The sequence below is a fragment of the Heterocephalus glaber genome, unplaced genomic scaffold (assembly GCF_053883595.1).
Source record: "Heterocephalus glaber isolate CG9 unplaced genomic scaffold, H.glaber_assembly_v1.0 deba00001461, whole genome shotgun sequence".
In the NCBI taxonomy this organism is placed as follows: Eukaryota; Metazoa; Chordata; class Mammalia; order Rodentia; family Bathyergidae; genus Heterocephalus; species Heterocephalus glaber.
Genome location: NW_028258308.1, coordinates 17,855,284 through 17,876,464, shown reverse-complemented (window position 1 = coordinate 17,876,464; position 21,181 = coordinate 17,855,284). Strand labels below are relative to the sequence as shown.

General features: G+C 41.7%; 1 protein-coding gene across 9 annotated transcripts in view; it reads left to right on the top strand.

Moving 5' to 3' along the window:
* Irf2 (interferon regulatory factor 2) overlaps positions 1–20,783 on the top strand; it is an 84,384-nt gene extending 63,601 nt beyond the window's left edge. For 8 of the 9 annotated variants that reach the window (XM_004852999.4, XM_087217062.1, XM_004853000.4 and 5 more), the window contains 3 exons: positions 10,251–10,415; positions 18,198–18,244; positions 19,484–20,783. In XM_004852999.4, the coding sequence (XP_004853056.1) occupies positions 10,251–10,415; positions 18,198–18,244; positions 19,484–19,783 (512 nt within the window). In that variant the 3' untranslated portion in view covers positions 19,784–20,783. The remainder of the gene's footprint in view (positions 1–10,250; positions 10,416–18,197; positions 18,245–19,483) is intronic. The other variant, XM_021264985.2, reaches the window with a different exon arrangement.
* The last annotated feature ends 398 nt before the right edge of the window (positions 20,784–21,181 follow it).

The following is a 21,181-nucleotide window of genomic DNA, read 5'->3' as shown; positions in this document are numbered from 1 at the left end:
AGCCCTCCCACGTCTAAAATTTGTAAAACAGAGATCTTGAAATAAAATAGTAGGAGGAAGTATTGGAACCATCTTAGAATCCCAGTTCCAGTCCCTAGATTTCAGGACTGAAAAATAAAGGCCTTTGAAGATCACATAAAGGAACCCAGATGGGTCAGCCTGAAGAGTGACTTCCAGGAGAAATGTTTTCTCTCCCAGTGGCTAATGGTGGGCAGTTCTTAATCTTTCACTATTTAGTCCTAAATGAAGATGTAATTAATTTAATTTGGGAACCAAAGAGAGAAAAAATGTCCTTATTAGTCCTCTCAGCAACTGTTCCATGCACCCCTGATACAGAGGTGGTGCTCATCTTACAGGCCAAGAAACTGAGGCACAGACACTTGTTGACAAAGGGCACAGACTGACTCAATAGGTATTTTTGAACACTATCCACACACCACTCATTACTATGAACAGGAAGTAGATAGAGGAACGATGCAGGCCCAATTCCTATTTTCATGGAAAGATGCAGAAAGTAAAGAAACCCACAGATAACCACACCATTCCCATTTGTGATAAATATGAGAGAATAACCTGGAACCAGATTTAGACTGGGAGTTCTCAGGGGATTAATGGAAGTGAGTGTTGAGGGAGCTGCAGGTGCTGTGTGGGGCAGATACAGTGGGGACCCTGGTGGGAACATGTGGAGGAACAGAAAGGAGGTCAGTGTGCAAGCCAGGTGAGACCCATGAGGGTGTCACATGAGGTCCTCCTCAGAAGTAGTCAGAGGTTATAGAGGCTTTTGTGGGGCACGGGAGGGAGGTTGGGTTTGATCTTAAATTACTGGAGGGTGTTTTGTTAAAATTAATTGAAGTATAATATGGACAAAAAAGTGCCTGGATGTTTACACACACACACACAATGTAAACACTACCCCTTAGTGGGTTTTAGGCAAAGAAGTGAGAGTCATGGAGTGCACCTCAGTAGAGTCCCACAACGATGTGATGGTGAATACATGGTGGAGACCCTTTATAAAATGGAGACCTAGCAGTGAACTCGGCTCAGATTTCGAGCCAGAATCCAGAGCTGGGACTTTGTGGTCCTCGAGTACCTTTGGTTCATGAAATTTTGCTCCAGTCAGGCCTTTTGATGTTAATAAGAACCAGAGAGATCAAATCACTATAAAAATAAGCCTCCTGGCTGGATGCTTTCATTTCTGGGATCTCACTTGAACATGACCAGGAGGCATGGCAAGTATAGAGATCAGTACCCTTTCCTTGCCCTTGGTTTTGGAGTTGGGGAAGTACACTGGAGCCTTGACTTACAAACTCAGTTTGTTCTTGTGAGGGCTGGTTGTAACTCAAGTTGGTCAATTGAAGGCTCAGGCTCCTCTACACACCCTTCAAAGTCTCTCTCCTGTATACAGGCAGAGATCTCAGTGTCCCTAGAGAGACGTTGGCCCAGGATTTCTCAGTAAACCTCTCAGAGGAAGGGATGTTGTAATGTTCCCTCCAGAACTGTTTAAGGGTTAAATCTGTATCTGAGACCATCTGGAAGTACAAGTCGCCCACATTTGGGTCGTAACTCAAAACTTAGGTCGTAAGTTAAAACTAAAATTCTGGTCATAGGTCAAGTTGTTCACATGTCAGGCCAGTGGTAACTCGAGGGTCCACTGTAGAATCACATATTCAGGGCCATTCTGAGCATTAAGGTCTTTGGGGGAATGCATATGTGTGAGGGATGAATCAGGCAAGGCAGATATGGCCTGGGTTTTCCCCCCAGGCATTTTTATCCCACAATAGTCTGAGCTGAGATCAAGCTCAGAGACCAAGCATTCTTTCACTTCCCAGGGAGGAAGCTGAACACAGTCCCTCTGGGTGAGGTGACTTGCCTGCCCTGGAGCCCAGCTCTCCTCCCTCCAGAGCCCCTTCTTTTCTTGGCCACTTCCTCCTGACCCCTGTAGTGATATCACACCCTTCCAGTTTCTTCCTGCCTTGCCTTTCTCAGCAGGCAGCCCCTGGAAAGCCAGTGCATGCCCCAGGGAGCCCTTGAAAAAAGAAATGGAGATGCTTGCCTTAACTACAGTGCATTTTCTTCAGACTCAGCTTATTGCAAGTGGGTTGGTTGCTTTTTGGAGTTCCTCTTCATTTTTGTGGTGAAGTTGGCCTCAGATGATATGCCAGCCCAGAGTGAGAGCCGTGTCAGGGTTTTCCTTACCCATTTTAATGTTATTTATTTTTAATTGATAAGTAAGAATCATATGTGTATGGGATACAATGTCATGTTTTGATCCATGTCTTCATTGTAGAAAGATTCCTTCAAGATAATTAACACATCTGTCACCTCACCACTTTATTTTTTGAGGGTTAAGAATGTTTAAAAATGTACTCTTTTAGCAATTTTGAATTATACACAATTGTTAATAACATCACTAAATATACAACAGATCACTAAAAGTTATTCCTCCAATTTCTATGTGCCTCTGAATGCTTCTGACCAAACATCTTCCCTCGCCCCAGCCTCCAGAACCAACTTTCTTCTCTCTGTTTCTGTGAAATTGGATTCTTCAGATTCACATGTGGGTGAAATCAAGCAGTGTCTGTCTTTGTGTGCCTGGCTTCATTTAGCATAAAGTCCTCCAGTTCTATCCTGCCCCCCCCTCCTTAAAGATCATTTTGGCTAAGCCTTCAGTGTGTAATTTTTATGTCGGTTTTTTGTTTTGTTTTGTTTTGGGGTGTATTTTTGCCCTTTTATATTGGTTGTTACTACTTGAGGCTGGTATAAGTCAATATTCTCTTCTCAGACAAAATGGCCAGGTTTAGTTAGATAATAACCTACTGGATAAAATGATTCTTTTTCTGGTCTTAATAATAATAATAAATTAATAAGCAAAATGAACTTAAATATAACTTTATCATTAATTGGTGGCCTTATGAAGGTATGTATATGAAGTACATCCATTAAAGTATTATAAAGAAAAGGGTAAGGAGTGATTATTGGTAATGATCTGAAGTCTCCAACTTTGGACCCTGCACAGAGCTTTTGCCCAATGAATCCTGCCTGATTATTAATTAGCTATCTTAGTCCATGTGATTTGTGGATACACATGGGATTCAAATTGAAAGGCCACTGTGGCATTTGAGATACTCTGTCTCCCTTTATCTTGCATAATGCTTTATTTAAAAATGACACCATTTCTTGTCTTCAGTTTGTTTCTAAAATCACATTTCATTTCACCTTTGTGTTTGGGTCCCAATGTGAAAGGCATAAGGTGATTTCATCCTACTTCAATGAGAATGTTTATAAGATTAAAATTAGGAGCTAAAATGTGTATGTAACATGATGATTTTTAAAAAAATGTTGTCTGGGGGATTTTTAGCTACTGGATTAAAAGTCAATACTGAATTCAGTTGAGGCTAGCCACGGGTACATTTGCATTCTGGACAGGGATGGCTATTTTCCTAAGCAAACAGCACTGTGTGCAAAACATGAAATGTACTGTTGCCTTGTACAATCTTGTTTGATTGCTACAATGTTTGCTTTTATTCTTCTTACAATTCACAGCAGGAACACACACACACACACACACACACACACACACGTCAGAGGGCTATGTCCTGCCCTTGTTTCCTTCTCCATTAACAGCTGGATGTACTTTCAGACTTAACCAGCTATGCACACCTAAAGGTGTGCAGTGTTTCCATACAGAAACATACCTTCTAAAGTTCCTGCACTTCTATATGCTTAAGTATCCATGTTTACCATCCAAACAACCTGTCTCTGCTTTCCTTTTAAGAGGAAGGAAGGAAGGGGAAAACCTCCTTATTTTTATTTTTACTTTTCTTTAGCACTGAGTGTTTGTTGTATGTGTGGTGATTTAGGAAATGGAAGAAGCCAGCAACATGTTGAATGCTCTGAGTCCTCGCTGGCCCCTTGCCCAGGGTATCGGCACTTTTACTGAGCTGTATGGAAATGATCTCCAGGCCAGTGGAAGAAGGTTGCAGGTGTGGACCTTCTGTCTGACTGGCTCAGCGCTGCTTTATAGACCCGTTGTGTTTCTTGATAAAAGGCAACCCCACCCGGCAATAGAGTAAAGATCACTTGAAAACAGTGGAGACTATTCATCACTCTGTAATACATAAAGCCAGCTAAAATGACTACACCACTGCCGTTAGGAAGTAAAGTATTTTGGATTTTGTCTTATTTTTGGCTGCTCAAGGTGTACCTTAGAGGATATTCTTTTCTGACAGTTGCTTCCGATTTGACTTTTTCTAAAGTGAAGTTCAAGCATCTTGGTTAGCCCAGCCTGGAAACTCCAGTATCAACAGAGGAGACTGAAAGTGTGAGAGAACAGATTCACAAATTGGCGGGCGGGGGGGCACCCCATGAGGTCTCACAGAATTCAAGATGGCAGCCTCTGCCACTAGAATTTCTATAGTTTGACAGATGATGATACCAGGCTGTCAAGGTATCTCTTCCCATTTCCATTGCCCCTGGTGTTTTGCTATTTTTCTAGTCATTAAAATGTGAAATTGCATGAACAAAATAAAAAGTAGCTTTGGGGAGGGTCTTTAAATGGAGGGCACTCATCATAAGGAATTGTCCATCTCATTTCAGTGAACTGGCAGCTGTGCTCTGTGACTTCCGAGAGGGCCAAGCTATTCCCAATTAGTGGTAGAGGCCAGAGACACGGCATCCAATTATATCGGCTCCCCAGGAAAAGCCTCAGCTGTATAAAACTCTGTGAAGTATGAGCCAAGACACCCCAATAGCCTGAGACACAGAAGTCATAGTGGACATTATTTTTCTTTGGCTCATTGGGCCTTTGAAGACCTGCTTTTGCAAGTCAAGCAGTGTTCATGTGCTGACCAGGAGCCTTGGACTCTGGAGCCTGGCTGGTTTTCAACTTCATTACCATCTCCTAGTTCTGACACTGTTTCTATTTGTACCTAGGCTCTGCTTCCATTTTCTCTTTTTCACAGAGTCATTTGTTTTTTAACATGCCAATATTACCATGTCATCATGATCCCCAAGCCAACCATCTGAGTGCCCCTCCTTACTGGCGTGTGTGTATGTGTGTGTGTGCATGTGTGCACGTGTGTGTTGAAATAACGTTTCATTATGTAGTCCAGGCTGGCCTCAAACTCATAGTGGTCCTCCTGCCTCAGCCTCCTGAGTGATGAGCTTACAGGTGCCTGTCAACACACCCGACTCTAGACTTCTTTTTAAACTTCAGTTTATTCTGAAGAATCTAACCTGCATGTAGCCAATTGTAGAGAATGTGGAGCATCCACCAAGGATCCAGCAGTTCCATTGAGAAGTGAACCATAATGGTTTACCCAGATTTCTGCTTCCAGGTCGCTGACCCTGAGAAACTCCTTAACTCTACTGAGTTTTTACTGAGACATATTGTTGGCTCCATTTGGTGCGGTGCATAATGCTGTTTTCTAATGGGGTGAAAGTACCCGCTGCACCTGCACCTGTCTCACCTGGGATGGCGGGAGCACCTGCAGCTGGACCACACCAAGGTGGACCCTTCCCTGTCCCTGAACGCAATGACCCCTCATGCCTGTCTCATCTCTCCCACCACCACTCCAAACCAACAGTGGCTGTATTTTATAAAATACACATCTTGTCTATTCTTACAAAGACAAGAGCACTGGGTCAGAAGTTAAAGAACTTGAGTTCAGGACCTATTTTTGAAGTTTTCTATTTACCGTATGATTTTAGGGAAACTTCTCTAAACTCTCTGAGACTCAATTTATATATAAATTGGAAGTAATACATATATTATTTATAAAACAAATATATTTTAAATTATATGCAAACATGATTTCATACTTATAATTATATATGTATTTTATATATGAATTATACATAAGATATATATTATATAAGATTTATAATATATATGATATATAATTCATATATAAAATGGAAATAATAAACTGATCTTTCCCACCTCACAGAGTTGTGAGGATCAAATGAGATATACAAGTAAATTGTTCTTTGGTTAGAAAGTAGTAAAATAATATGATTATAATTATATTATCAAAAAGTATATTTGAGTAAAAAAAGTAGCCTCCACCTGTGTTGTGTTATCAGGGCTGGTATTAACAGTTTCAATACTTAAAGTCTCAGGGTCAAGGAGAAATTTCTCCCTATGGTTTGAAGCTGGTGGTCTGATTTTGTACGCGCTGCTATTAGGTTTACTTCTTGGCTGCAGCTACTTGGGTGACCTTAGTAATTTACCTGGCCTCTATGGTTCAGCTTTTCAACTCTCATATGACAGGCCCAAGCCACTCTATGTTTAATAAGCTCTGCTTTTAAGCACTTCTCCGAGCATGGGAGCAGCCTGCTTTCTCAAGTGGAGCCCTACATGGAGTCAAAAATTGTTAATAAACCAGGATTGACCTTTGAAGCAATCAAACTGGTCCATCAGTTACCAGCCATGAATAATATTGTAATTCTTAACAACTAGCTTCAGATAAAATTACACTCCTTTGGGTGACTTTCAGGATGTGCTGACCTTACTAAGCTGGAGGAGCTGGGCAGATTCCTAGCTCGTCTAACCATTTGAGAATTTCCTTGGCACTCAATAGAGAACTATTGAAAAGAAATTTCACTGTTGGTTATGAGACCAAAGATTCATTAAGGTGAGATTTGAAAGTTTTCATCCTGAGAGGGGCTTGGAAAGTCAAGGGTAGCTCAGTTTGAACTTCATTAATTTTCTCTTATGGAGACTATCTCACAAAAGGTTTGAAATTTGGGGTCAGGTAAAGCTGGCCTTGAATCCTGGCTCTGCCACTTACTGACTATTCGAACTTGAATTGTGTCTAAAATAGGGACCATAGTTGTGCCTTCCTTCTAGGGTTGGGAGGGTCTTTAGGAGGGTGGTGGTTAGGAAGAGGTTATGTGATCAGAAAGAAAGCGAGAAAGTTCGTCTGGTTGCTATTATTTATCAGTCAGGTTACTGTCTAACTCCCAGAAGAGTGTCACACACAGAGACAGATTAGTAACAGTGTGGAAGCACATCCAGAAAGCATCTCAAATGATGGCATCACTCTGCTTCACTTGTAGGCTTTGGCTTGAAAGTTGAGAGTTTCTAAAGCGCTCTCAGTCTTCAGATGGAGAAAAGTGGCCATTCCTTACCAAGGCATAAAGCAACACCCTCCTGTGGGAAAGTCTGGCCTCAGCTGTCAGTTAGTTTTATACACTGGGTGTCTAGTTCTTAGCAAAGAAGACAGAAACTTTTCTGTCTTCATCACCAGCCTTCAGGATACACTTGAAATTTGAATAGAGGTACAGGTACTTACATGCTTTTTTGGTCTGAGGCCATGTATATCAAGTGAAACATGGTAAAAATTAATCCCTTTCAGGTATACTTTTCTGTAAGTACTGACAGGTGCACTCAGTTGTGTAGCCACCAACATATTCAAGACAGAACGTCTTCATCACCCTAAAATGTTTTCTCTCCTAACCTCCATGGCCACAACATAGCATACTGTGTCTTTATCACTTTATCTAGATTTAAAAGATCCCATTTGCCAGAAGCCTTGAATGTTTCTGGGAAACATTAAGTGCCATGTTTGCCAGTTGTCATGAACTCCTGCAGGACTCTGGTGCCAGTTGATGGTTGATGACCTTAGCCTTTCATTCATTCATGTTTATTCAGAAGACATATATATATATATATGGGGGGGAGAGAGAGAGAGAGAGAGAGCTTGGTTTCTTGTCTGCACTCACTGATTGCTTCTTAGGACTTGGGGTAAGATAGGACTTTATCTTGTTTTCCTGCCATGTTATTTACTGGGGAGAAAAAGCTGAAGAAACCTGAGAGAGATTAATGTCAGCACTCAGCCCAAGTCCAGTGAACTGCATTACTGATGCCCTCACACTCAAATAGGATAGTCCAAAGGATGAAATAAGAATTTGGAAGTCCACCTGCCATATATAGCCTGCCTTCCTTTTATGTAATTATATTCTTGTCAAAAAACCCAAACAGCATCCGATTTCCTCTCCATTCTATGTGCTGTGGCTTTGTAGACTCTCTTATCACATCCCAGTCTTCTTTTCCAGCCTCTTCTGTTCCTTCTTTTCTTTACTGATGGACCTCTGAATTCCTACTATCCTCTGAGACCTTTCCTGGGTCAAAATCAAGTAATATTTTCATTTCCCCTCTTCAAGCATTTAAAACAGGAACTTCCTCATAAACAAAAATACTTCAGGCAATGAAATATTTTGAGTGGTTGGAGCAAAACTCACCCATAATGACTGGTCTCTCACAGAGCCTGGAAATGTGGTCCCTGTGGCCTCACCTGAACATTCTGTAGTTGCAGAAGGGGAGAACAAGACAGGAGCATAGAGCACTGCACAGCATCCAAGCTGTGTGAGTTTGGACAAATCACTCTACCTCTCTGTGCTCAAGCTTCTCCATAAATAGCAAGATAATGTTGCTTTCCTTGTCATTTTCATGGGTTGAAATGTTATAATAATTTGTACCCATGTGAGTCTAACATTGATAATGGTGGCAAGGTACTTTGAGAACCTGGAGAAAACATTGTTATTAACATATTGTTATCTGACTTATTCATTGGAGCCAATTTTCAGGGACATTTCATGCACTCAACTGCCAGCAGCTGTGTAAAGTTAGTTCTCTTTAAAATTAGGACAGGAAAAATTCAAAACACACTAGACTTTCATTGCTTACCTATAAGAATGGCTAAAATAAAAAATAGTGACAGTGCCAAATACTTGTGAAGATACAGAGAGTAGATAACTCAGACTTTGCTGGTGAGAATATGAGATGACAGGGCCACTGGGGAAGAGTTTGCTGGTTTCTTGTAAAACTAAACATGCAATTCCCATATGAGTCAGCCATTGCACTCTTGGGCATCTACCCCAGAGAAATGGAGACTTATGTTCAATAAAGCACGAACACAGACTTTAATTGAAGCCTTATTTGTATTAGCCAAAGACTGGTGTCAATCTAGACGTCATTCAGTGGATGAATAGTTCAACAGATGAGCTATATCCATACCATAGAATACCACTCAGCAATTAAAAAAAAAGAACTATTGATACACTCAACAACTTGGATGACTCTCCAGGGAATTATTCAGAGTGAAAAAAGCCAATGAGTTATTGTTTTAGTTCATGTATGTAACATCCTGAAAATGACAAAAATTCAGAAACATGGAACAGATTAATGGTTGGCAGGGATTAGGGACAAGCAGGTGGATGGGGAGGTACTAAGAAAGGTGGTGTTGTTACAAAGGAGTAACATGAGAGGTACTTTTGGTGGTGGAACTCTTCAGTATTTTGACTGTGGTGGTAGGCAAATGAAACTGCTGTATGACAAGATTGCATAGATCTAAATTCAGGGTCATACATACACACAGAATGAAGTACCAGGAAAACTGAAGACATCTGAACCAGATGGGGGATTTTTATCAACATCACCATTCTGGTTGTGATTTTGGCCTCTGGTTTTGAAAGATGTTATCATTGGATGTGACTGAGTAAAAGGCACACAGAATCTCTATTATTTCTTGTAACTGTGTGTGAGTTAACAAGTGTATCAAAATAAAAAGTTTAATTAAAAATTGTGAAGCTGATTCAGAGCCAGAATTAGTGCGAATTCATCTTACTGGTGTTCTGGAAAGTAAATGCAATTAATATTTGTTAGAATTGGGAACCTGACTATTCCACTGTTCTGATTTTTGGCCACTTAGTCATATTCTGAGCAAGAAGAAGACTGAGAGTATGAATACAGCCCCTTACTGCTGGAAATAATACAATGAAGTAGGTTTTTATGACTTTTTCTCCTCATTAACATTCATTCAGTAATGTCTCTCTAGACCATAGAATGCAGAAAATGAGCACAGCAGCACCTTCTTTCAGAGCAAGAGCAGAAAACAGAAATAGGTCAGATTCAAAGCAGTGTCATACCTTGCTTGGGGCTAGGTCTGGATGCAGCCTATAGCCGTCCTGTCACTGCGTTGAGTTTGAGATTCTGCTGCACGGGGTAGAACATTGCTAACAGGATGCATCACTGGAAGACATCCTGGGGACAGACCTCAGGAACCCAGTTATTGCAAGCTATTTCTCTCGAGACATTAACCTACAACTCAGGTTTGTTTTCCAACTTCCTGGCAGGTGACATGTGGCAGCCAGGATCTGTGTCTGTTGAAGATTTTCTTTTGTGAAAGTATGTTCTGGAAACTGAGGTCAGATAACTTTGGTGCATGATGGCTTCCTTTTCTTTGAAGTTGTAGGACAGTCCCATCTGGACAGCAACATTGAAGATCAAGAGATTGTCACTAATCCGCCAGACATTTGTCAAGTTGTAGAGGTGACCACCGAGAGTGATGAGCAGCCGGTCAGCATGAGTGAGCTCTACCCTTTGCAGATTTCCCCTGTGTCTTCCTACGCAGGTAAGTGGGCAGGAGGAGACCATGGGGACTGAGTGGGGAACAGGTCAGGGCCACCCTTCAGTCTAGTGTCACCCCGTGTCACTACACAACGAAGAATCTTCTGTCCCAGGAATTATTTTTGCTGGTGTTATTCTTTCTTTTCTTGACCAACGTCTTCTTGAACACCTTTGCTCTCAGTTAGAAAACATCATCACAGCATTTCTTTCCTTGATTGCCCGTACCATGTTCATTCATAACTAGCAAATAAGATTTCTTGGGGAAAGTGGTGCATCAGAGTACAATTTATTCGTATAAATTAAAGCATGTCTGGCAGAGTGTTTTAGTAGAATCTCAAATTTATGAAGTTGGATAGAATCTTGGAAATCATCTCTTCTGGTTAGTTCTTTTCTTTTGGAGCATAGAAGGACTTGCTCTTCATCACACAGCCAGTGTGTGTTTGGGCCAAGACCGGAACTCAGCTTTCAATCCCCAATATCATTGCTAAATCCATTCCATTCCACTAGATTTACTTCTCACTTCCACATATTTTCTCACTTTCTTTCTATTTAGTACAACTTCTAATTGGGCCAGGTGACAGTCACTTTCTAATTCCCTAGGGAGTTGGCCCCATAATTGCAGGAATTGGTTCAGACAGAGTCACAGTATTAGAAACAGATTCAGAAAATGATGGCTCCCTTTTCCATCAACATTATATCATTTTACACTCTGTTTCTGACAATCTCCACGTAGTTTTTTGAAATTCAGTTATAATGAGGAAATGTAAATTCTGACTCAGTGTTATTGCCTGTAAATATTAAGAATAAAAAGCAGAGCCCCTATCATAGAAAATTGCAGTGAGCTCTAGTAAATGGATCAGGGATGTTTCCCAGTGTTCTTACAGTGGCCAAACAGAATGTCCTCCAGTTAGGGGCCACCCGGTGACTGGCACTGAGCCCGCATGACAATTAGAATGGGTTCACATGAGTGCTTGTTTGTAAATTGCCAGCCTCTAGATTAACCTCGTATTCCCTGAATGCCAACTCTTTTACAAATTTATTTTTTAATTGTGGTAAAAGTACATATAACATAAAATTTGCCATTTTTAAATACACACTTCAGTGACGTTAAGTGCATTTGTGTTGTACCGTGGTCGCTACCATCTGCCCCCAGAACTCTTAATTGTCTTGCAAAACTGAAACTGTGCCTAGTAAACAGTCACTTCCCATTTTTCCCCTCTGCCCCAGCCTTGGCAACCGTCAGCCTACTTTCTGTCTCAGTGAATCTGGCCACTCTAAATAGGTCTAATTTCACTCACCATGCACCCTAACTTGATTTTATTTTGGGAACATAAAAGGACTGTGAGAAAGCACCTTGGCTACAGGAAGGTTACGATCTTGTCAATCAAGATAAGCGTGTCATTAGTTGTTCATTTGTCAAACATGTTTTGAACTCTTATATGTGCTGCTCTCTTTTGGGTCTTAGCCAGTTTCCAATAACTATATTATTTATTACACACAGATTCAGTTTATTGTGCTCTGAGAATTATGCAAAATGCTTGATATTGATTAACTTGCTTATTTATGAAGAAATAACCTTCTCAGCTAGGGTACCATCATTATACCCTTTTTAGAAGCAGAAGTCTAAGGCTGATATGGGTAAAGCAGCCTGTCCAGGCATGAAAAACTGGTAGCACAGATAGAATCTGTGTGTAACTATGGCCAAGGCCTATTCTTGACTTCTGCACTGTAGTGCTGCCTTTGGACATCAACATCCCACAATCTTGCTTGATTTTTCTTTTTTTTATTATTAATTTTATTGGTACATTTTAGGTGTACAATATAATGACAGTCATCATTGGAGATGTGCACCTTTACATACTCTCTTGGTTCTTATTTTTTCCCCATTCCCCTGCCCTCTCTTCAACCGCTATCTATCCCTCCCTATTTACGAAGACTTTGTTTCAATTTTTTTCATTTTCCCATATTAATTCCATTCCCTTCTTTCCTTTCCCTTACCCCTCCCACTTCCCCTTCCCCTTTGCCCCTTTTCTTCCTATTTCACATTATCTATTATACCTTTTAGTCCTTATTTACACTTCTAGTTTCTCACACTAGAGAAACTATTTGGTATTTACACGTGTGTCCTATTTATTTCCCTTAAGAGTAGCTCCTTAATGTGTATCTATTTAGCTATAAATGTCTTTAATTTCTCATTTTTTATGGCTGAGTAGTACTCCATTTTATCACTTGATTTTTCACAAGGCCTCACCAAAGGAGGGAGAGCAGAATGTTTGCCCTAACTTTACAGTAGGGGTCATGGAAATGTGAAGTACTAAGCCATTTTACTTGTACTTATGTAGCTATGGCTTAAAAACTCAGGACGTTCTTCTGTGCTGTGTTGCTGTTGGCATTATTACACTCAGGGTGTGTGTGTGCGTTTGGGAGTGAGGGTGGAGCTTTAGTACAGACTAGTATGTTTATCTGTTCAGTAAGACTTTTCTGAAGTCTTGAAAATTCTGGAAGACCTCCTCTTGCTGTTCCATCAGCAGGGGCAGTTTGCGTCTACAGAAAAATCCTGGGAATAGCTGATCCATGTAGAGAGAAATGAAAATTTCGTTACCTTTTCAGGACATTTGTATAGATTTCTAAAGAAAGATCAGTGCCAGGATGACAAGCAGCAGGAGCCTTTCTTAGAGCCTGGTGTTTGGTTTCTTTCCATTGTTTTCATTGTCTGAATTCTCCAGAATCTTTTGGAGTCTTAGAGGAAGAGCTGAAATGTTCGAGCCCTGCTACTTTTCTAGAATTACAGCCCCAGAAGAAAATTAGATGTTACTGACCATGGCTGGTTTGTCTATTGGTCAGGAATTTTATGGCTTTCTTTTAGGAAGGCCAGCTTTCTGTGCTCACCTGTCTTATTTTATGTTCCCCAACAGAATAGGCCATTTGCCTATTTTTCATAACAGACTTCCTTTGTTCAGGCTATTCAAACCAAAGTCCAGCCTTCTCTAACCACTTTCATTCACTTGTTTAGGAAACTGCTATTTGGAGACTGTCATCTGCTATTTTTTCCTCCCTACTAATTGAAATCTAATCCCAGTAACATTGTAGAAGCACAAGAAATTTTGCAACTCCTTCTTCTCCTCTGTGATTAAATATCATGGTGAGGAAGAGTTTCTTTGAGTGAGGTTACTTGCACTGGCTATTTTTTAAAACAATATTAAAATTAATATTAAAATTAAGAATTTTAATTGGATTTATAAAATTTTTATATAGAGAAAGAATGTTCTAAAGTCCTATCTAGGGGAAGCTCCAGGGGATAGTCATTTTATTTTATTGTATTTACTTATTTATTTTTGTAGTTCTGAGGGCCTAACCCAGCAAGCATTCTACATCTCCAGCCCTCATTTTATTTTTGGAGGTTTATCTTGGAGTAGCCCATTGCCTGATCTGTGGTACCACGATTTGGTTAGGTTGTTGATGGTTTAGTAAAAAATAAAAATCACAATAACATTTGAAAGGAGAGGAGGTGGAAACTAGGCTTGAAGATTCAGCAAGCATAATACAAAGGATTAATTAATCATTGTAGAGAGAATGGACATTTTATTGACTAGTGAAGACTTTGCATCATTATCCAAACCATATCAGGCTTGCATGTTGTTGGGTGGGGCAAAAATACATTAGCTTTTAGACTAAGAGGACTCTGCTATGAACTGTTCAGTTGAGTCATCAAGTGAAGTAATTCAGGAATTTTTGATGGAAAGAAATCTTTATTTGTTTACAAAAATGCATTGCATAAAATGTATCATCTGCTTTCCCATAACAGTTCTGACAATACACATTCTCAGGGAGGTATTAAAAACTGGGCTGAAGTGGATTGTGAAGCTAAATCTAGCAGAGGTGAGGCTCTAAAAGAACTTTTGAGGTCATCTGATTCAAATGGCTCCCTTCTTTCTCACCCCAACTGCCTTCCAGAAACAGACTAGAAAGATTAAATGAATTATACATATACCTGTTACTGCTGTGTCAACACTTTCAACTTATTCAGACCATGCTTGCAAAGTGCTCCATTCTTTTTATTCTATTGTATTCAAAGTTAGTAAAAAAAACAAACAAACCTAAGTAATTAAAAGGGAAAGCGAAACAAATACTCATGGGCAGTAGTTCAGCAGTAACATTGATCTGGAAACAGCAGCTACAGTGAACTCATTTGTCATGTAAGACCTCATCTCAGAAATGGCAGTGGTGGAGTAAAACCAAAGGAACAGAGGAAATAGGGATACTTTGAACCCACCATTCAGGAGCAGCCATGATAGTCTAGACAGAAGGGTCTGGGATTCTTGGACTGGAGTCACACCCATCTCCTTCTCCTAGGCTGAAGGCACTCAAGGCTATTTCTTTTTAAACAATTAAAGCTAGAAACCTTACTGTGTTAGCCTTCTATTGCTGTGACAAAACATCTGAAATAAACAACTTAGAAGGAGGAAAGCTTTACTCTGGCTCATGATTACAGAGGTTTCAGTTCACAGTCACTTGGCCCCTACATGTTGGGCCCTTGACAAGGCTGAATAGCATGGTGGAGAGTGTGTGATGGAACAAAGCTACACCCATCATGGTGGCCAGCTGGAAAGTGGAAGAGAGAAGGGAGGGGCCGGGGCCCCAATGACCCCTGCTAGGAAACATTCCCAATGGCCTAACTTTCTTGGCCCAACCTCCTGAAGTTTCTACCCCACTACCCCATAGAACCATAGGCTGGCAACCACGGTCTTCAACATAGGAGCCTTTGTTTGAGGATGTTGAAGATCCAACCTCCAACAGTTTTCTGATGTGGAGAGTCTTTGTAACTGTTTCAGAAGCAGTTGATCTTAATTTAGAAAGGATGCTCCTCACCCACCACTTGTGTAAGCCAGAAACATAAGTTCAGAAGTGTATCCTTTCTTATCCAACCACTTTTTCCCTGAAGTTGACAACTGGGTAGTTGGAGGAAATTAGCATTCTGATTGTGCTTATTATCTTTTTGCAAGGTCTCACCAAGAAGATCTGATTTCCAAATCCCCCAGCAGCTGCAAATTGGACTTGGTTAAGTCCCAGAATTGTGGTATCAGTGGTTCATTTACCCAAATCTTCAGGCCCTAAAGCATGCCTGGTTTGTTTGTTTTTATTTGAAACAGAAAGGAACGGAAGACCATGGTATTTAAGGATTGCCATTAGCAATGAAGGAGACTTGGCCTGTGTAGAAGGAAGAGAAACCTTAGCTTCAGAACACAAACAAAGCTAAGCATAAAAATGGAAAGAGGATCTTGAAGTTCTGTCAGAGGCAGAGCCGGTGGGGAAGCAGAGCCGGTGGGGAAGCAGAGTCCCTGCGTGAGGTGTGGGTCCCTGGGATCAGGAGTGCAGTTTTGTTTTCTCTCTACTGTGCTGACTCAAGTCTTCGACTTTGGCAGATTTCTCAACATCTCTGTTCCTCATGTTTCTTCTTGGGAGCAGCGTTCATGCTTCCTCTGGAGTCTCAGCCAGTGTGGGGGTGATGTTTGGAGGGAGGTTTCCTTTTCTGTTGTTCTTTTGTTTCTATCTGGAGACATTTCTTGGACCTCGTGTTGTCAGTTTGTCTTAACAGCTCAGATCATTGTGAGCTGAGGCTGATGCCTTCCCTGGGCCTCTGTTACTCCTAGCTTACGGGAAGCACGCTCTGTCTGAGGAGTATGGACCTTTAACAACCCATGGTCAGCCCTTGGCAACCTCCCAGGCTTGTGTATAGCCCCGAATAGTGGCTGAGCAGCATTCACAGTGCTCCTGGGTGGAACCTGTGGAGTCCATGTGCTTGCCGTTTTCTTATGGAGTTCACCTATGGTATTGTTTGTCCATTTGTTCTTTAGCCTTTAATTTATAGTGTAACTAGTACTCTGGATGGTAGAAGGGGGTGCTTTCTGGGCTGGAGCTCTAATCCCACCCAGTTCTGCTACCAGGAAGATGGGAGCCTAGAAGTCAGTCCCTCAGCAGACAGAGGACAGAAGAAGGTAGATGGCTGTAGAACATACTATCTTCTGCATTTTGGGGGATGGTAGTAGCTACTTTCCAATTTAGCCTCCTTGTGGGGGCTAGACAGAGCTGCCTGCAAGACTGTGGCCCAGCCTGGCCCATAGTGCTCCGTGAATGTCCACTTACAATTCCTGTTTCAGCCTTGCTCTAGAATAAATGACCCAGGAGAAATGATCTTTAAGAGCCTGTGAATTTTGGAATTTCTATACTCAGTGCAATTTACAATGGCTGTGGATCCTGAAAAACTTTCTGAATACTTGTATTATATGTGCATGTGATGTGTAATCACTAGCTATTGAATTTGACTCTGTTAATCACCCTGTCGTGCAAATCCCATGCTGATTATCTATGTGTGCACTGGGTGCCAGGGCCTGTGCTGGACCTTTCCCAGACATCCTTGCAATTACTCATCATGTAATCCTCTTTGAGGGGGGATAAGAAACACCCCCATTTTTTCAGATGAGTAAACTGGAGCTCAGTGAAGAAACTTGCTCTGTGTCTTACAGCTGGCAGATGGAATCAGGATGGTCACTGATCGGTTATCTATTGCTACATGACAGTGCAGTCACAAACTTACTGGCTTAACACAACATACATTTCTGATTCTTTAGTTTCTGTGGCTCAGAAGACCAGGCTTTGTTACATCCTCTACAGCAGTCTTGCTGACTTGCAGGCCCGTGTTGGCTAGAGGTGTGGTTTCACCCGAGGCTTAAGTGGAGACAAGTACAGTTCCAACCATCTGTGTTTTCTTTTTTTTTGTACCAGGGATCGAACTCAGGACCTCGCCCTTGTGAGGCAGGTGGCAGCACCACTGATCCCCGGCCCAAGCACCCCATAGTTTTTGTCAGAATTTAGTTTCTTGCAGGTTGTTGAGTCAAGATCCTCAGTTTCCTGCTGGCTTTTGCCTAGAAACAGTCCTTAGGTTCTTTGCCATGTGAGCCAGCCAGGAAGAGGATCTCTGCAAAAGACAGGTTCAGTCTTTCATGACATGATCACTGGCATGTAATATGTGCATCCCATCATCTTTCTATATTCTGCTGGTTAAAAGCAAGTCACAGGATCCCAAGCTGCATGTGGTGGTGCACACTTGTAATCCCAGCACTCTCAGAGGCTGAGGCAGGAGGATTTCAGGTTCAAACCCAGCCCAGGCAACTTAGCAACTTAATGAAAGCCTATCTCAAAATAAAAAATAAAATTTTTAGAAAAGCTCAGTGTGAAGTTCCTAAAGAAAGTGAACACTAGATGAGGGTCTGGGTGCCACCCTAGAATCTGTCTGCCCTCAGTAACCCAGATGGAAGATGAAATTCTGGAAATCCAAGACAAAAGTCCTAACAGGACAGAGGTGAAAGGAGGATCTGGTTAGATAGGAATGGTCTGGGAAGATGTCTGTGTGGTGACTGACAGTCACTGGAAGAGGACAGTGTGGGCCTCCATGGATGGAGCTGCAGGGCAGAAAGAGTGCTACAGGGATGGTGTCCCATGATGGGAGGTGGTGCCTATGTAAGCACACTCTGGCTCTTGAAAAGTCAGCTTCCCCTCAACTCTTAAGTTTACATCCTCTTGGGGCGGGGGCAGGAAATAAGAGAATTAAAAAATCTAATGTCTTCCACACAGAAGTGTTCGACCTTACAACTGGAGGGAGATGATGAGTTTAGTTACCCCTTTCTCTTTAGAAAAATAAGTGCTGATATATCTTTTGAAAATGCTGCCTGAGCCTCAGAACAGCTTGAGTGAGTGACAGGAACGATGTGTTTTTCTCTTTGAACAGAAAGCGAAACTACCGATAGTGTGCCTAGCGATGAGGAGAGTGCCGAGGTAAGCTCACTTCCTGCTGCCCCTACCTGCCTTGGCTTCTGATCATAAGTTTTACTTTTGGATTTTCTCTCAAGTACGGTAAAATATACATTACCTAAAATATACCCTGTTCCTGGACTTTGAATTATAAAATTAAGTGTTGGGCACTGAATGGAAATCAGATGTTACCATCAGAAATAGGCTATGACAGCAGGAAGAGGAAATTGAAGTTGGAGCCAGGAAATGTTGATATTCTTATCACTATAAACATCCAATTCACTAGCAGAAATAGAAGGTCCTTCCCAGTCCACAGCAGTGACCAGAAGTAAATGTCAGAAGGAGCTAAGCAAAATTCCTTCCACATACACACTGGTTCTCCCAGTGTGATCCTTCCTACCCAGAGACTGCTGTGTGTGTCCAATCTCAATTCCCCTTCTGCCTACTTCTGGCTTCCCAACTTCCCTCTCGTACAGTGGACTCACAGAATGGCAGGAAGTGATTGTAATGGTGATGGACAGAGAGAAGGGGGTGAGAGGAAGACAGAAATGGGAGTGAGGGAGAGGGGGAGAAAAGTTAATGATTGTTTGAATTCGTGATTTCCCATTGTCCTCAACATTTAGCAGTAGAGTGCAAGAATCCTGAGAAGAAAGTAGGTGTCCACACTGGTTTCTTTAAGCTCAAAGTCCAGCTCCTCTGACTGAAGCTAGCTTTGCCTTGAGGCCAGCTGTTTGCCAAGCATACTGAACCTCCAAGCTGTACCTATTTGAAAGCAGTAAGGGGACATTCACCGTGTGTTCTTAAGTTCCTCACTTCCCTTGCTCTGAAAATACAGGTGGACCCAAAGATCTAACAGGGTCAGCAGTGAGGAACCAGGGAACCATAGCAAACTGTCCATCATGGCCTGAAACCTAGTGAATGATCGGCCTGGGTGGTGTATGGGAGCCGGAAATAGGTTCCCTTCTTTAAAACAAGTTGCCACCATCTTTTCCTGCCTTCGTGGGATAGTCTTGGCCATATTTCTGGGAGGTAGCAAATAGGAATTGGTTAAAAAAAAAGAAAGAAAAGAGAAACCATTGCTTGGGGTGTGAAGATCTGGGTATAGATTTTAGTTCAATGATACAGAGTTGTGAAGCTTTTCTTCATTCTACAATTCTTAAAACATTCATTTCAAACACCCACACATGAGAGCAGGGGCACATTTTCAAAAAGCCATTTGATGGAGGAAAAAGAACATATGTATTTTATTGTTTTCTTTGAAAGGGGAGACCACACTGGCGGAAGAGGAACATCGAAGGCAAACAGTACCTCAGCAACATGGGGACCTACCCGCTGCCCGGCATGGTGACCTTCGTCACTTCCAACAAGCCTGATCTCCAGGTTACCATCAAGGAGGAGAGTTCTCCAATGCCTTACAGCACCTCCTGGCCCATGCTTTCAGACCTCTCTCTTCCTGCCTCCGTGACCCCCATGCCCAGCAGCAGTCGGCCAGACAGGGAGACTCGGGCCAGTGTCATCAAGAAGACGTCAGATATCACCCAGCCCCGAGTCAAAAGCTGCTAAGCCTTTGACCCTCCCTAGTGGTTGTTGGGAATTCTTGGCTTTGTATTATTGTTTGTATTTTATTTTTTCTCTTACACCTATTTTAGACAAATCTAAGGGGAAAAGCCTTGACAATAGAACATTGATTGCTGTGTCCAACTCCAGTACTGGAGCTTCTTTTTAACTCAGGACTCCAGCCCCTTGGTAGACACGTATCTCTAGAGCCTGCTGGATCTCCCAGGGCTACTCCCTCAAGTTCAAGGACCAACAGCCACATGGGCAGTGGAGGTGCTGCATTGCCTATGGTCAAGGCCAGCATGGTGGAGTGGATGCCTCAGAATGGACGAGAAAATGTGAACTAGCTGGAATTTTTTATTCTTGTGAATATGTACATAGGGCAGTACTAGCAACACTGCAGTCTGCTTCTGCACCTTATCTTAAAGCACTTAGGCCTTCTTGTGATCTTGCTCTATTTCACAGCACATACAATACCCCCTTATTTCCCTGTTACCCTGCCTCCCACCCTCTCCCAGCCAGTTCCTTTCCTCCTTTTCCTCCCCTCAAAGGCTGTGCTCTGCATCCTGGAGGAGGAGAAGAAGAAAATGAACTTTTCCACAGATGTCCCATTTTAAGACTGCTTGGGGAAAAAAAAGTCTAATCTGCTATGCTTGAATGCCACGCGGTACAAAGGAAAACTATCATGGAAATATTATGCAAATTCCCAGATTTGAAGATGAAAATACTCTAATTCTAACCAGAGCAAGCTTTTTTATTTTTTATACAGGGAATATTTTATTCAAGGTAAAATTCTAAATAAAATATAATTGTTTTTTATCTTTTCTACAGCAAATTTATAATTTTAAGATTCCTTTTCTTGTTTATCAGCAGTTGTTATTACATCCTTGTGGCACATTTTTTTTTAATTTTGTAAAGGTGAGAAAAGCTTTTATGAGCTCATGTAGCAATCAAATTATCCTGTGGATTGATAATAAATGAATATGATATATAGTTAAATTTTTAACGGGCATCACTCCTGGCTTTGTCTCTGTCTGCTTAGAGCACAGTCATGGGGCAGGTCTGACAAAATATCATTTCTTCTTGGGGACCAAAACATTCTCTTGCTGATCACAAGAAACCCTGGAGACTCCCACTGTGAGGTGACAGGTGACTTCCCCTGGTGAACAGCCACCCAGTACTAGGTGCCATGCTGAATGTCTTACCTGAGTTACTTTCTTTGCTCATTAAACTGTGCTGGAATAGGGATTTATCCCTATTTCACACAGAAGAAGTGGGACCTGGAGTGAAAATGCCTTTGCTCAAGTCACCTAAAGAGTGAGAGTCAGGGATGTTGAAAGTGGAACCCATGTGTGGCAGGACTGTGGAGGGAGTATGTTCGACCACCTCACTGTGAATAGATTG